Source organism: Manacus vitellinus, unplaced genomic scaffold, assembly GCF_001715985.3.
Source record: "Manacus vitellinus isolate BGI_N305 unplaced genomic scaffold, ASM171598v3 scaffold_2_pilon, whole genome shotgun sequence".
NCBI lineage: Eukaryota > Metazoa > Chordata > Aves > Passeriformes > Pipridae > Manacus > Manacus vitellinus.
The window spans coordinates 28726834-28741529 of NW_021940208.1; the positions used below are offsets into that span (position 1 = coordinate 28726834).

Here is a 14696-nt window from a genome sequence, read left to right on the forward strand (position 1 = left end):
ATGTCCCACCTGCTATCTATTTTTATACACATTATCCCACTGCAAACTTATCATGTGTAGTATGGCAAAGAAAGAACTTAATTTGCAGGTCAAGGTAGCCAATAGCCTGCACCGTGCACCCCAGATTCTCCTATGATAGCCAAGGGAAGGAAGGGCAGCTCTAGGTTTATAAAACTAATAAAGGCATTGTTATAATAATTCAATTTGCTAGAATTAATTTTGCCTGATTTTTATTAGTCAGTTTCTCAAGGTCATCCCATCATAGTCTATACAGATGATGCTTTAAAGTTGTCTTGTCAGCAAGTTTCATCAGCTTTCTCCTAGCTTTAGTGCCAAAGACATTAAAGAAAGATACTGAAACAAGATAGGTCTGAAGACTGGTACTTGAAAAACACTTCTAATAACATTCCTCTTGCTTCAGCACAATCGGCAGTTCTACTCTCTGAACAAGATTTGTTTTGGGTTGAGTTGGTTTGGTTTTGTCTTCTAATTCTTTTTTAAAGTAACTCTGAAATATGACTAAATTAAATATTTTATCGTGGTTGCAATTGAAGAGATCTCCTACAGTTTCTCTTGCATGTTGTAGGGGGTGTGTTTTAGGGATGGTGGAAGGGGCGTCCTGGGAGATGAAGTCCCAAATGTACTCCTACACACATGGGCATTGTGGTACCACATGGTGATTGGTCAAGAGAATCACGTGTTGTTTTAAAGTGCATATAAAGGGTGTTGTTTGCTTCCAATAAACAGATTTGACTGTTTGAACCCTCAACCAACAGGGTCATGTGGGTTTATTATTTATTATATTAATAAACACCACAACCTGTCTAGAAAAGATGTTGATTATCTTCACAAACACATCAGTTCACGGGGACTTCAGTTCTTGTAGCTTTTTATCCTGTTTTTCATTTACTTATCTTTGTTGTTATTTTTATAAAATTGGTAATACAGAGCTTCATGCACATTTAACCTACAAATGCTGAAGCTGCAGGGATCACTCTTGCCTCTTCAAGAGCCAGCAGTCATGAAAGCACACATACTAGCCCCTAAGACAGAGGAGTATTCTTATGGGCAACTGGAGAGTCTCCAACACGTGCTGTCCATCTTCATACTAATGGCAAATGTGTGCCCCCTCAGAGACATCAACCAAAGACAGTGTCAACAGCAGGAGGGATAATCCACCTGTTTTACCCAAATGTTAGCACAGATTTTCTACTCTAATCTCAGCATATTTCTTGAGTGACAACCTACACTGTTTTGTTTGAGAAACATCTTCATTGCCATGACCATCAAGAAGCACAGAGCACCTGCAGTAGGTTCCTGTTAGCCCTTATTGATACTGAACCTCTTTAATAAGTAACATGCGAGAAAAAGTGAAAAATGCCTCACGTTCTGTAAAACAAAATTTTGCAATGTGCAAATGCTGATTCACATCTTACCCAGTCTCTGTGGAACCAATGTAATCGGCCCTGGCCTGTGCTCTTCCTTCCACTGCTCCAGGTCATCTAGCTCTTTCTTAGCAACTGAGCAGGCATAAAAAGAAACAAATATATGGAAGTTAGAGAGAATACTAAAAAGCATGCAGTATTGCTAATTACATGTAATCCTGAAGACCATCCAGGAACAAACTTGTTCTCAAGGGGTGCAGACATCCCCCAAGATGTTACTCAGTCACTGCAATGATCAGCTAACAAGGCAAATGTTTTCCCTACCTCGAGACTCTAATGGTGAGCAAACCCCAGGACTAAACCCCAAAAGCAAAACAAAAAACAGCTAAGGGACTGCTAATAGACTGCTTTTTAACCTCTGGGAACCTGTAGGTAAAAGCCACATTATTTAGTCCTGGAGGTAAAGCAGAAGTTGTTACAATTAAGATGTTACTGCTGCACGGAGGGAAATGTTTGTGATATAATGCTCCCCAGCAGGGAAATGAGAAGTAATTTTCCCTCCCAACCACATGCTCTTTAAATAAAAGCAAGAGGAATGCATGAATCAGGTTCAGATTAAGACACTTCAGCATAGGTGTCCACATGTGAGATGGGCAGCAATTTCCCAGTGTAGTCAGTGGAAGACAACACAGACAGGGTGCCAGCCATATGCCCTAGGATGGCTGGTTGATTTAACTTCACTCTTTATCAACTGCCAGAGGAAGAAAACCAACAATTCCTTCCATAGCAAGCCCAGCAAAACATGTGTTTTACATTATCACTTCAGTTGCTTTAGGAGCTCATTTCACTCTTAGTAATCATATTTCCTAATGACTGGCTATGACTATCAGACACTAACACCAGGTGTCCTCTTAGAGGATAAAGCCAGTACGTGAGCAAGTTTCTAAAGAGACCCCAAAGAGACATCAGCTTTTTATTTCACCTTTAAAACAAACATTTAGGTAGAGACTGCATTCAACTAGGTCCTATTTCTGCCAGTATCCAAAATGTAAATACTTGGCGTGCTTCAGACCTTACATGCTGCTGGCACAAAGTGAAACTAGATCTTTATTAGAGCAGCAGCACCTTTGCTGTTAATGTCACAGGCGAGTCTAAGATGATCTGCTGCTATTCATCCTTCCAGAAGATTATGGTTTGGTTCAAGATAAGTCAATTTTATTTCTTGCAGCTAAAGGAAACCCAACCCATAACCCATACTAGCCTGATGGTGAAGCATTTCAGCCAAACTCACGAAGTTTGAGAAGGATTTAATTTAATTGTTTCCTTGAAGGCTCAAGATGTGAGAAGTGTTGACTCACACTCCTTCAGCTTTCATATCTTGCATAAATCAATGGCCAGGAGTGCAGGACTGCAGCGCTCAGTCACCGCTGCATACAGAATTTTTTTCAAAACTGACTCTAGCTGTAACTTTGCCAATGAAAGATCTTTCTGGTAGAGGTTCAGGGTGTTCCTGCTTAGCTACTTTCACCTACAAGACTCAAAGCCAAGAAAAAGTCAGTGTATATATACAGATATTTTCCATCTATAATGACCTTTACCAACTTCACTGAAAAGGCCACCTACAACCTTAAATGCAGATTCAAGAACCAACAGTAGCTGTAGTTACTTTTGTTTCCTCATGGGAGTATTTTCAAAAATACTGTTTTCTTCTTCCTACCGACCCAGAGACTGTTCAAAGTTGGGTTCTCCAATATGAATTCAGTCCTCTAAAAGCTGGATAGAGCTAATTCTGGCAGTTTTGTAGAAGCCATCTTGAACAGCTCCAGCACTGAAATTACCACAACCCTTCTCCTGAACAAGATTTATTCTGCATGAAGTGTAGCCAGATGAGGAGTCAATCTTCAGAAAAGCTACGTGATGATGGAGAATGCTCATAGTACTGACTTTACCGTCACAGCTGCACATACAAAACCATTGTCAAAATGAGGATAAAAGTTGCAAGAGCAATAAAATGCACAAAACCCTAAAGTAGAATATTATTACCATATTAGACAATTCAACTTACCATATTAGACAATTAAACTTACTTTGCTGCAACTGTTTTCTTCTGGTTTCATTTGGAGTTACCAAGACATATGGGCTGACACTAAAATGAAAGAAAACACTCTTATTTTTCCTGTTTACGCAAAACCAGGACTAGAAGGGAGTGCCTTTATCAAAAAAGTCAGTTTTTTGCTGTCTTAGCAAATAACTTCATAAAAAACTTGGAATTTATTCTGATTCAGCTCTTCGGGAATTTTTGGTAAATACTCTAGAAATACTTATTATATTTGGAGCTGACAGCAGATACCAAGGATAACATTTCCAGAAACTTATAGCATAGTCTTCGCTGTTCTTATTCAAGTCTCACTCTAGACTGCTGACCTCAAATCTCATGCATTTTGAATCAAATCCCTTCCTTGAACCAAAATGTTCCATGTGGAACACCATTGGGTGTCTACTGGGAAAACCACTGGTGCTGACAGTCCCACCCCATACCTTGAGGGCACCAAGCACCTTGTGGATTTAAGCAGTCTGCCCAAAAGTTGTCGAAGGAGTATGCAAAGTCACACTGTTTGTGATGGACCCAGGTGACTTACTCTCAGACTGAGCCTTGGTTTCCTTGTCAGCCTTACATTTTCAGGGACCAGGAATTCCTTGGACATATTCATCTTGCTGTCATGCCTAAGGTGTGACTCACTGAATGAGGACAAGGACCCTGTTTTGCTAGACTTAATTCAAAATGCAGTTGCTGTCTCAAGGAGCTATCAATCTTGCGTGACAGCAAAGAGGCAAGACAGGGTTCAGAGTGTATTAAGAGACTCGAGGTGATCAAAAGAGTGATGAAAACATGTCAGTTCCACTTGGAGAAGACAAAGGGTTTTATCTACGTGGTGTATTTTGTGAGTAGTTTACATGGCTCCTGCTCAGCAGAAGCTGTGCCATGGAAGTGCAGATTTACCAGAAATGCACTAAGCAGCAGTTGGCCCCATGTATCAGAGTAAACTCACATCTCTTTTGGCAGGGTTTTATATGCACACATGGGCACAGACATTTCATCTGGCTTCATTGCAGCAAAAGCACAAGGAGAAGAGCAGCCAACAAAGAATAATGAGGGGTGATGTCTGATGTTCTTAAGGAAGGACCACAGGGGGTGGCTGGAGGACAAGCTAGGAAGCAGAGAAAGTACAGCTGGCTGTGGAAAAGAAATGAAACAATGAGGCCCAAGACTAAGGCTTAAAAGGGAAATGAAAATCATGCAGAGAGATCAAAGTGCCAAAAGCTGTCTGCTGCCGTATCAGTGTAACTCAGGGTTTGGGAAGGAGAGTATTTATATCCAATTACCTCTTTCTCTTTGAAGACTTATTCTAGGAGAATGTGGATTAATTTATGAGATTAAACTAGTAAAGATAGAGCTGTGAGCTTTAGTGGTGCTATTTAATGTGATCCTTTCCCTTCCTGCCAGCATACTCTGGTGCCCCTGCGACTGTGAGACTGTTCTTCACCTCTCCAATGAATTCCAGACTCTCAAAGGCAGGAGCTAAGAGAGCAGCAGTTCCCCACTAGCATTCATCACACAACTGCAACTATTACTTAAAAGAAGCTTTGACAACACACCTCACTTATGGCATAACATTCCCCATCAGTGATGTTGTTTCAGATTTTTCTTTATTTGACTGAGTAGTAGCATTTACAATTTATCCCAAAGTGCCTTTGACAAGCTGTTGCACAATTTATCTGATTCAAGATTTTTTTAGTAACTTTTGCTGTTGTTTCAGATATTAAAATCATATTTCTCTCTAGCTAATACACAAAAATTAAGTACCTTTTACACTCCCCTCCCTTCCCTTTGGAAGTGATAAAAATGGCTGAAATTGTGGGTTGCAAGGCTACATATTTTCCCCTCCCATAAATCAATCAGTGCATCTTAGACATCACACTGTTTCACAGCACTAGAGGGCAGAATTTTTATACCATGTACTTTGATGACTTCAAACAGTGTTTGTTTAGTTGATTTGCTTTAAATTAGAATCAAGTTTAAAAGAAAGCAGGGACCTCTGCTTGTCTGAACATATATGAGAAATCACTGTATCAAATCTAGCCCTTATGCCATGAATCATTTCCTTTATCCGCTTCTGCTTTTTGGCTGGAAAGCTCAGAGTCCAGGAGGCCAGGTGGGGGCACTCTTCTGACATCTGACCACGACCTCACCTTCAGAAGTTCAGAAGGACATGAAGTACAGCAAAGATCAATCAGTTTACAAAAGGGGTAGAGGTGACACTACATTTACCATCTGTTTTCTGAAGAGAGATTAAGAGCTATTGTGGTTAAAAGAGTGCTTAATGTAAGGCCAAATTGGTTTCCATGTTATTGAATAAAGGTGAAGTAAAATAAAATGAGGATGTCAAGTCTCCAGTGGAGGAGGGAAAGGGAGAACAGGATACCAACTTTTGTTTGTCTTTACCTAATGCTTATACTATATGCTTTGTTTTTATATTACATGCTTTGTTTCAGTCCGAGTTATAAGAAAAAAAAATAGGGGAAAAAAAGTATTATTGAGTTTATCTTATTTTATAGTGTTCACCGTGGTCTCTGGAAAGATATATCAGAGTGTAGCTTTGGGTACTGGGATCACAAATGGCCTTAAGCTAAAGGAGGGTAGGTTTAGATTAGATATTAGGAAGGAATTCTTTACTGTAAGGGTGGCGAGGCATCGGAACAGGTTGCCCTGAGACATCGTGGATTCCCCATTCCTGGAGATGTTTAAGACCAGGCTATACAGGGCTCTGAATAGCCTGATCTAGTGAAAGGATCCCTGTCCATGGCAGGGGGGTTGGATCTAAATGATATTTATGGTCCCTTACAACACAAACCATTCTATGATTCCGTGATGAGGAGAAAGGGAGAGCAAGTACACAGTAAACTTCTTGTGTGATGGGTGAAAATCAAGGTATGAACTGGCCCTGGATTTTCAATCCTACAGCAGGAGAAGAGCCAGAGGAGCTGTTACCTGAGACACTCCATGTGCCCTACCAGTTCTAAAACCCACGCCTAGCATCCCTTATTTTCTTGAGGCTTTTTTTGAAGGAAAGAAAGTTAATGCAAAACCCCCCCACCAGCTTTCACTTCATGTTTTTATCCATTTTGCAGGATATTGCATGTCGTTTCTTTGTTCAGGCAAAACCTCTGATCCAGTAAAGCCTATAAAACCCGCTACAGCCTGTCAATTTAATATTCCAGTCAGTTTCTGGGTTACCACAGTAGCCACAAATCTGGAGCAAATTATCCTACTTACCTGGGTAGCAATTAAGGAAATGTGAAGATTTAAAGCTATCAGTTGTATGCAGACTTTCTGTGCTTTATACCAATATAGGAAGTGCTCCAAAATCCTCAGCCAGAAAAGATTATAAAGAATTTAACTTTACTGTTTCCCTAATAATGATTCTAATTGTTATAAGACTTAAGCCTATCTTTGAGATAGGATTGTTTTATAAATACAAATACAGAAGTCACTCAAAGAGGTGGGAAGAACATCTTAACCTGGTTATAGCTCTTCAAAAGAGAAAAACAAATCTTCTTCTACCTTTATAGAACATATTAACCTTGAAGGGAATTTTTTGTTATATTTTCTCCACAGAAAATGGGAATGTATTGACTCATTGCAGAGACTGAACAGATATTAATGAGAGTAAAAAAATTATAACCCAATAAGAGAATGTATCTATACTGAAATAAAAACAAGAAGGAACCTTCTATGATTTTTCAAAGAGACAGACATAAAATACCACAGTAGTGGGGTTATAAATACCTATATAACAACATATTGTTGTGGTCTAACCCCAGGCAGCCACTAAGCACCACAAAGCTGCTCACTCACTCCCGCCTGGTGGAACGGGAAAGAGAATTAGAAGGGTTAAAGTGAGAACAGTTGTGGGTTGAGACAAAACAGTTTAATAGGTAAAGCAAAAGCTGTGTACACAAGCAAAGCAGAATTTATTCACTGCTTCCCATGGACAGGCAGGTGTTCAGCCATCCCCAGGAAAGCAGGGCTCCATTACACATAATGTGTAACTTGGGAAGACAAATGCCATCACTATGAACATCCCCCCTTCCTTCTTCCTCCCCCAGCTTTATATACTGAGCATGATGCCATATGTTGTGGGATATCACTTTGGTCAGTTAGGGTCTGCTGTCCCGACTGTGTCCCCTGCCAATCTCTTATGCACCCTGAGTCTGCTCACTGGTAAAGTGGGGTGAGAGGCAGAAAAGGCCCTGACTCTGCATCAGCACTGCTCATCAGTAATGAAAACATCTCTGCGTTATCAACACTGTTTTGGTCACAAATTCAAACCATGGCCCCACAGCAGCCACTGTGAAGAAATAAACTTTACTCCAACCAAACCCAGCACATACATATAAATAGAGGGTTATACATCGGGAGAAACATGCAGTACAGTCATAGAAAATCTGCAATGATAGTTTACAATATGAGTGATCAGCAACACAAAAAACACCATGTCTGCAACCTTAACTTCTGGATCCTGTGTATAAGTTTACTTATCTAACTAGCACCACTCAAGGACACCTCAATGCTTTCAGGGCATTGACCATCAAAACTTTTGTTCTACTTTCTTCAAAGGTTTGTATAAAATAGTTTATTTCTAAAATTGAAAAACCACGAGAACTGCGGTTCACCAGTAATATTTTTTGCAGAGCCGTGCTCTTCAGTTTTTTCTCAAGTCTACTCCAGCCATCTACCACTGGAGAGCTTTCCAAATGAAGTGTGAAATAGTTTAAAGAGTTACAAAAGTAATGGCTGTTATAAACTATTTCCAGTTCCACTGTGTTTTATACTGCAGCTGCATTGATACATAAATGCCACAGAGCTTAAAGCTAAATATCTTGCTCTGCTAGGCAAAGTGCTCTATGTAAGAAAATGTAGAAACTGAGAATGTAGTTGGAGGGCAACACAAATGACTAAAGCTTGGGAAGAAGACCAAGGCAGATTGAATCTAGAGTAGAGACTCAGGGGAAGATATGGGTGAAATACTGCATTAAATAGTATGTTGAGATCGAATTTAAAATGAAAAAGAGACCAAACTGCCAAAGACAACCGTTAAATTTCCTTCAAAGGTACGCTAAGCTTATTTTTACATTCATTTATCAGGAATTGTTTTAAGAGCTGTCAAGTCCATGGCACCACAAAGTATTGTTTTCACCGAGGCTCCCATGCCTGATGGAACAGCCATATGCTGCTGAGCACCATGGAAGCTGCCAAATCAGAGGACTAAAAGATGCCAAATCCCAACAAGCAGACAACTATCCTGTAGGTATCCCCATTTCACAATACACACACGGCCAGATGCTAACAATAACTGACAGCCACAGTTCTAGACTTCAGCCAAGCAATATGCTCTGTGTCCCAGCAGTGCCTTAAGCAGAGTTCTGGGAGGGTAGTACAAACCTTGCATGCAGGCTTGGGGGTCTGGCTTTCCATCTTTATCAGCAGCAGCATCTTACTAGTTTGCAGCTCAGAGACAAAAGTGAATTATTCGGGCTTAGCATTACACACTGTCGGATTCACCCTCACTGCATGTGTGGTCTTAGCATAAGAGGCAGAAAATTAACTGCATTAGAAGGAAATGTTTATCACCAAAATTCTGTGTCCTTGGATTTTGTCCTGTGTTTGCCACAGGCCAGGAATGCACTTAATTACCACAGCGAGAAGTGAAACAGCAGCAGAGAGAGGCCCATGAGAAAGTAAGAGTCAGAAATCTGCAGGAAAGAAACAGACCTGAGGTTCTGTTTTACCCACATGCTTGTAGAAAATTCCTTAAGTTAAAATTTGGCCTAAAGACTAAAAATAAAAATTGGAATTGAATTTCCAAGAGTTTAGATGGAGCTCAGACTCAGCAGTTTGTTCTGGTCGTAGTACATCAGAAAGATGTGCTTCAGTCAGCACACTCTTTTGGATGATCTCGACCAGGTTCTAAAGCTCCAAGAAAATTGCCACAGTGATGGATCAAATCAGGGAGCCAAGGGGTAGCTCTCAGCCCAAACTTGGCCCAGAGCAGAGCTTTCTCTCTCCTCTGTAAAATGCTAATATGCCATTAGTCAGCCTATGGTTGTGGTCAGATTACACCAAAGGGGCAGAACTCACTGTGGCGTGTTATAGATTAGCATCAGACCCACCAAAGTCTATGAACTCAGACATGGCCATGCTTATGCTGTCCCCAGGTCCTAGAGCAGCTAAGTTGTCTCAGTGCAGTACCAGGGATGTAGCCAGTATGCCAGAGCCAGCTGGAGAACCTGGTAATCACTAGCTGTGAGAAGCATGGAGCATCCACACATGGGCAGGCCAGACGCTGGGCTTGGCAACACCAAGCGCTGAGCCAAGCTATCCCCTGCAGGGGCATCCATGTGTTGCAAGTCAGTCTTGCCAGCGTGCCTGGAGAACTCAGCAGGTCAGATGTTGTATCACATGAAGATTAGGACTTAAGCTGGTGGCATGTTCATCTCTGCTTCCCCTCTCTTTTCAACAATGTATTTCCTCCTCTGCTGCCTCTGAATCAGAGAATTTGTCCTTTTACTGCCCCTGCCCAAACACGGCATCCTCCTATAAATTCCCTATTCATAACCTCATCACAGCTCCTCATCAAGCTATCCATCAAGGGAACGTCAGGGCTTGTGCAAATCAAGCTCTTCCAAAAAAGCTTCCAATACAGGAGCTGGAAGGACTTCCTCCCCTCCTCCAAGCATTATAAGGAACACAGCAACCCCCACAGCCCAGCCTAACACTATAATTATTGTCTTATATAGACCTGCAACCAGACACCTGGCTGGAGAAAAGGCTGGCTGCTGACCACAACAAAGCTGGGCATCTCTGAATTGCCCCACTGGGCTGTAAAGATTAGTACATAAGCCTGAAAGACGGAGTTGGGAGATTTCTCCTTTGTAACAAATACAGAGTTCAGCTCTGAACAGATTGTCCATAATTCAAATTACCCTTCTAGCACTCCCACTGGTGGTGGGCAGTGGGCAAAACAAGCATTTTGCTAAGCATCCACCTACAGTTTTGTAGAGTAATTCTTTTTTAAAAAAAGAAACTTCAGATCATGAAAGAAAAAAAATTCAGAACTGCTAAGTATAGTCTATCAGCAAAAGATTGAGGGGTCTTACAACACTATAGATATTTTCTATGTTTTTTTTTTTTTTTTTAAATTCAGGATGAAGATTGGAAAATGAAGGAAAGATAGTTCTTATGGATTTGGTTCCAGCAGCAAAGAATATAATTTCTTGAGTCAAGCATTCTAGCAACTCTGCTCTCCTTTCACACAAAATGATGAGGGACTGTTACCTGCTGTGTGGCAATGTATCCTCAGGTTTTATTATCTTGAATTTCATTTTTTAATGGATTTTAGCAGAACCAATATTATTCTTGCCAGCTTTAAAGGCGCCAAGGACAGACTGCTGAATGGGGGCAGCAGTTTCTTTTTCAGGCGCTAGCTATACTTTACCCTCTAATTTCCCCGCTTCCCTTCACCTTTTCTTCTGTACAGACTTTTGTTTCTGAAAAGATATGAACAGGGGCAATTTGAGAATTCACTTGCTGCTAGCTAATTTCATGGCACTTAGCAGACAAAGTGAAGTAACTTAAATGCAAGCTTATTATTATAAGCAGTTTCAAGCACTTGTCATCCTTGTGACTTTTTTCTCCATGCCTGAAACCACATTCTATATATAACTGGAGGGGGATGTGCAAAGTGTGATTTCAATTTTGCATTTGAACATGTATTTTACTTAGCTTAATTAGGACCACTTTATTGTGACTTCTCAGCCTCAACATATTATATAAAGGTTTTCCCAAAGCAAAATTATCCTCTAATACCAGCTGCCTACCCTGTACTTTGTAATAGTCAAGTTTGAATATTGACTAGTGGACTGCAACGTGCCATGTCCCACACATATTTCATGTGTCCAGTCTACATGAAAGGTCCCCTGACCCCACCTTAAGATGCTTCTAAGGTGTTTTCCCATTCCAAATTGCTCTGACTGATTGAGACTGAGAGTTTGCATGGAATCAACTCAAGCAAGAGCTTTCAAAGGAGACTCCAGCTCCTGCTTTGCTGGTAGCAAAACCATATCCTGACTGTTTCCAAAAAATTAGTGAGCAGCACAGAAATTGGAATAGAAACACTCCTTGGCACAGAGCTATCTTACTTGGGCCCCTCATGTTCTCTCTGTTATATGTATTCCAGAAAGCCTTTAATTAATACTAGTCTACATATTTTTTCTTCTACTGTGACTTCAGCTACCCTACTGCTCTGGTTATCCCAGAGCCTGAAAACCTGGACCATTCTGAGGGTGCCCCGGTATTTTAGTTTTAAAGATCATATTTAAAAGGATTGGTGACTAAAAGGTTGAGTCAACTTTATCACTGCTAAAGGGGTATTTGAATCTGAGATCTTTCTTGAAATGTAACTTGAGATAACAGAACAAAGTAATAATGAATGAAATAATTTTTGTTTTGAGAATAAAGATCTCTCCTTGTCTGCTTCAGTATTTCAGATACTATCTACCAATTTAATCTGTGCTAGTTAAGGAAATTGCAGTTTAAACATCTTCAACCTGTTCAAATTGACAGCTGGTACCCCCCTCCTCAAGGGAAGGATGCAAGCTCCAGCTTTGTTCGCTTCTTTTTTTGAGTATTTGTACCACTCATACTGCATGGTTTCTGTTGGAACCTGCCTTTCCCTCATCCCTCTTCCTCATTAACTACATACTAATGCAGACTTTAATTTGTACATTTGAAATTTAGGAATTAATTCTTTATTAGAACTTTTTGAAGACACAGAGAGAATCTTTTGTATCACATAGCAAAAAATACTACTGTGGATATATGGCACTGTGAGGGCAGGCAAGACAGAGCGTCTTTCGCATTTGGAAGTGGCAGAAAATAAACAGACTATAACTAAGGATTTTTTGTTTGCTCTGCTGAAAGTCAGTCACTGAAGTACTGACGGATTCCAAAGGGACCCAGCTCTCAGTAGTCCCCGTACCACTACTACCTAGTAGGCAAGTATTCATGGGTAATCGAAAGCTGCTGATCCGCTGATTGCCATTATCAGCCCGCCACCGCCTTCACAGCGTGGCTCCACCTTCTTCATCCAGAAAAAAGGGAAAGGAAACCGAAACAGATTGCAGTTCCTGTCAGCTGCACTTTGAAAGCCATGAGATCTGCACATGACAATAATAATAGCATTGCATGCACTGTTATTAACAGCTCATGAAAAGTACATTTGGAGAAAAAGACTAAACAATTAACTCTGTTCAGCTAAGCCTATTTGTATTAAACACGTGCATAAAAAATACACACACTACTTTCAGTTTCTATTTTGTACTATATCTGCAAGACACAGGTTATACAAGCTATCTCAGAATTGCTACTGGAAAACCAGAGATGGACTGAGCATAGATTCCAAAAAACACAAAGTGAAATTGAGGGCTAAAGTTTCGTTTTACTTTTGTCAGCATGAAGTTGCTGGAACTGTTCTGTGTCCTTGACTGCATTCAGATCAGTGCTGGAATGCAGCCTATATCCATCTCTTAAACCAGTAGAAGTATTTTTAGACTTCTCAGAATGAAATATTAGGAGAAACAGAAAACAAGGAGCTAGAACCACATTTGAAATTTCACTTTGAAAAAAGATGCCAGGAAACAGACCCTACATATGCCAATATGCAACATATAGAACTGGCCACTGCTATTGCACAGGGTATAAGCCATGCCAAAGCCTGCCAGAACAACTCAGGTCCCATGTTGGAAGCACCAAGAAAAGGACAATATGCTGCTTGTGCGCTCAGCCCCGTTCACAGGCTCTCTACAAAGTATTTCCCCCTTTAAAGATATACAGCTCAAGCAAGCTCGGGAACAGGCACCCAATATAAATAACATCATCTTGGACAGGCTCCTCGTTACTTACTGCTGCTCTTGCTGTTGTTGGTAGACCGGCGCTTGGCTGCTTTGTTCCTCTCCAGACGTTGTCAGCTTCTTGGTGTTTTTACCCTTCTCTGCTTTGTTGTTGCCATCCAAGGGGTAACCCTGAGAGGAAAATGGAGTACTAGAGCCAACAGCTGTCCTGTACCTGCTGCCTTCCTTCCATCCTCTAACCCCAGACATTGCTTTGGGAGTACTTTGAATTGTCAGACACAAGTATTGCTGCTTAGGCTAGAGAAAGACTCAAAACTTTGGAGTTACTACAAATTAGTTTCAATTCCTTGTAAGCTCCTCCTCTGTCTGGACTTTCAACTGTCAGGAGTGCAAATACATGTACTGGTTTCTGAGTCATCCTCCAGCTGAAGCTAAAGTTTGATCATCTCAGTCACAGCACCTAGGCAAACAGGAGTCACGGAGGGGAGAGCAAAGCAGATCTGTACTAATAAACCAGACGACAACATTTGTGCAGTCTTGGAATAGACTGCTTCAGCAGAAGCATGGCAAGGTCTGGCTGAATGCTATATTTCTGACAATTTTTTACCCCAGCATGTCAAACTTTCCTATGACAGAGGGAATAACTCTCAGGGGTTTACTGGTTTCTATTTTGCATGAGTATACAAAGAAAGATGGAAACTAAAAACTAACCCTCAGGTAAATCCTAAAGTCCCGCACAGCTCAAATTCTGCCTTTGAGTTCTGCTCAATCAGAAAACTTCTTTATTTTTACTTTCCTAATTCCACCTGAATTCCCTTCAGTAATTCCCTCCTAATTCCCTTCAGTAATCACATCTGACCAGTGGTACTGTATCTATGGGATCTGCAGGGCTGGATAATCAGCAACCTTTGTTTGGCAACTTCTAGCCCAAGCAAAAAAGAAGTAGTAATGCTACTCCAGCTTAATGCAGCAGAGCTAGGGAAATCCAGCTCCACACATGCAGACTTTGTCACTTTTTGTCCTCAGCTGATCAAGCTGCACTAAAAACACATTGCAGAAGGGAAAATCATGTGGCCAGGTTTCCTCACTGCCCAGACCACATAGGCCTTACAGCACACCCCACACATGCTGGGGAAGGAGTAAAACAAAATGCCACATGGAAAGCCAAAGGCTGCCTGGTGGTTGTAATGCTCCTTGGTGTACTGTATGGGACACTGTCACCAGCAGCACACCTCCCAGAGCTGCCACATCCAGAAAGTTGCATCTCCTAGGCCTGCCCCAAGGAGGCAGTATCAGTGGTCTCTCCCTCCCACCATCCCTCCTAACATGCTCTGCAGCAGG

The 14696-nt window shown here is 41.1% G+C and overlaps 1 protein-coding gene across 1 annotated transcript in view; it reads right to left on the minus strand.

Annotated features, from left to right (window-relative positions):
• Positions 1 to 13697, minus strand: part of EPSTI1 (epithelial stromal interaction 1) — an 84935-nt gene extending 71238 nt beyond the window's left edge. The window contains exons 1-3 of the mRNA XM_008934614.2: positions 13408 to 13697; positions 3473 to 3531; positions 1437 to 1520 (exon numbers count right to left, since the gene is read on the minus strand). Coding sequence (XP_008932862.1) covers positions 1437 to 1520; positions 3473 to 3531; positions 13408 to 13604 — 340 coding nt within the window. The 5' untranslated portion in view covers positions 13605 to 13697. The remainder of the gene's footprint in view (positions 1 to 1436; positions 1521 to 3472; positions 3532 to 13407) is intronic.
• Positions 13698 to 14696: the final 999 nt, after the last annotated feature.